We start from the raw sequence: 2,183 nt of genomic DNA on the forward strand, positions 1-2,183 counted from the left end.
GCAGTCAAATGACTGAAACAAATAAAAGAGTAAAAGAGTATATATTAAGTTGTGAACCTTTATGTTGATCAATCTCTGTCTCGCTGCGGCTATTACCCCAATTTTTTTGTCACAGAGGTCGAGGCCCCAAGAGGAATAGTAATGTCTTCAAGAAAGTACTTAAGCAGATACCAGAAATGCCAACTCAAGGAAAAGCAGCCTAACGAAATTTCTAAATATCAAAAACTATCAAACTATTTTACAATGTCAAGTAAAAGTTAGTGATCATCTGCAACTGAAACAAGCCAGGCAAGCACCAGTGAAGTCAGTGACAGTGCACAAACCATGAGTGTTCTGTTTAGCAATAAGCAACCTACTGTTGACACTTTTGGTGCAGATGATGATCATGGTGGTCAAGAACTTCGAGAAAAGGGAGAGCAGAAACAGGAAACTGGAAGCAAATAAGTGATTTCAAAGAATGCAGTGACCTGGTAAACTAGCCCAAAACAATTGATAATGATTTCATACAAAACTGTTTAATGCAAGACATCAGTATATTTTTCAAAATAAAAATCAGATAATATATACTGAATCCAACAAGACTTACAAACAGGTAAATTGAAGTTTCTCAAACAAGTACTTTGAAAAAAAAAAGATTGGAAAATTGTCAGACTGTGATGAGATCCTGGTTAGTTTACTCAAAGAGCAAACTCTTTTCTAAATACCAAATATCACTTACAACAAGTAGGTTTTCTGATTGGATGAATATCCTCAGAACTCTAGAAAATCATGAAGACAGCATGGAACATAACAGGGCGATGTTGAGCTGGCTAACTCAAAAGTCAAATAAAAACACTGTGGATCAGCAACTTGAGGAACAGTTGAAAAAAAACATGCAGTACTGTTTTCAAGTACTAAAAAGAGTTGTAGCAGTTATAAAGTCATTAAGTGAAAGAGGTTTAGCATTTAAAATTCATGAGGAAAAGTGGGGCTCCCCGAACAATGGAAATTTTGTAGGGGCCATTGAGCTTATTGCAGAGTTTGACCCATTTTTACATGAACATTTAGAGAAATGTAAAAATGAAAAAGTAAATATTACTTACCTATCCAAATCTGTGTATGAAGAATTGATACAAATCATGGGAAAACATGTGAAAGATGAAGTGGTGAATCAGATCAACAACCTAGACATCAAATACTACTCAATTATTATTGACTTTACACCTGACATAACACTAGCTGGTAACTGTGGTTCGATACTGTTATAATGGAAAACCCTGCGAGAGATTTTTAGCACTTTTGCCAATAGAAAAACATTCATCCACGACCTTGTTCAACAAAGTAACAATTTCTGGGGGAGCATAAGCCTTCACTATCCATGGTCAGTCTTACGATGAAGGGCTCGGAGAAAGGGCTACAAGCACTTCTTAAAAACATTAATAGGTATGCAGACTATGTACCATGTGCAAGCCATTCACTCAAACTTGTTTGGTAAAAGGCAGTGTCTACTGTACCTGAAGTTGTTGACTATTTTGGCATCTTGCAGCAGCTGTATGTTTTCTTTTCTCAATCTCCTCAAAGATGGGGGATTTTAAAAACACAGGGCAATCTAGCCTTTTCTCTAAAGAGCTTAAGTGTAACTAGATGGCCTTCATACTTCACACTATAAAGCAGTCTGGTCAATTAAAAATGGATATAGAGATATTTTACAAACTTTCAAATATATGTTTGAAAACTCAGAAGAAAAGTCTGAATGTAAGCGAGATGCAAAGAATTTAATATTATCACTGCACATAAGCTGTGAAGCAGAAAGGTGTTCCTCAAAGCTTTCCTTTAAGAATAAATTTTGGTCTACCATGACTGAAGAGTGCTTAAGTTCCTTATGCATATTGTCTCGAGAAAATTACATTGCAAGGAAGCTGTAATATGGCAAAACTGTTGCTACAAAAAGCAGAAAAAAGACTATTTTGTAATTTTTATATGTATCTTAATGATGCATCATGCATGTATATAATGCTTCCCTAATTTTCAACCCCCATAACTCTAAAAGTATAAGGCATAGCCTGGAAAATATTTGTAGTGATCTACCATGGAACAACCACATTGACAAGGATATCAGTGATTATCCACACCTCGTTTCTGGTGGAAAGAAGTCTCATTTTCAAACTTCTTTTTAAGGACTCCACCATTTGGGCAATTAGGGC

At 35.6% G+C, this 2,183-nt stretch overlaps 1 protein-coding gene across 1 annotated transcript; it reads left to right on the top strand.

Annotated features, from left to right (window-relative positions):
- Positions 1–779: 779 nt before the first annotated feature.
- LOC149133703 (uncharacterized) lies at positions 780–1,247 on the top strand. Its single transcript, XM_089358232.1, has one exon. It carries the CDS (start codon positions 780–782, stop codon positions 1,245–1,247), a length of 468 nt encoding a protein of 155 aa, XP_089214358.1.
- Positions 1,248–2,183: the final 936 nt, after the last annotated feature.

The sequence above is a fragment of the Octopus bimaculoides genome, chromosome 10 (genome assembly GCF_046866305.1).
Source record: "Octopus bimaculoides isolate indiv1 chromosome 10, ASM4686630v1, whole genome shotgun sequence".
NCBI classification, from domain to species: Eukaryota; Metazoa; Mollusca; class Cephalopoda; order Octopoda; family Octopodidae; genus Octopus; species Octopus bimaculoides.

Excerpts from the sequence above, each read along its gene's own strand:
- LOC149133703 (XM_089358232.1), top strand. The coding sequence starts at position 780 with ATGGAACATAACAGGGCGATGTTGAGCTGGCTAACTCAAAAGTCAAAT.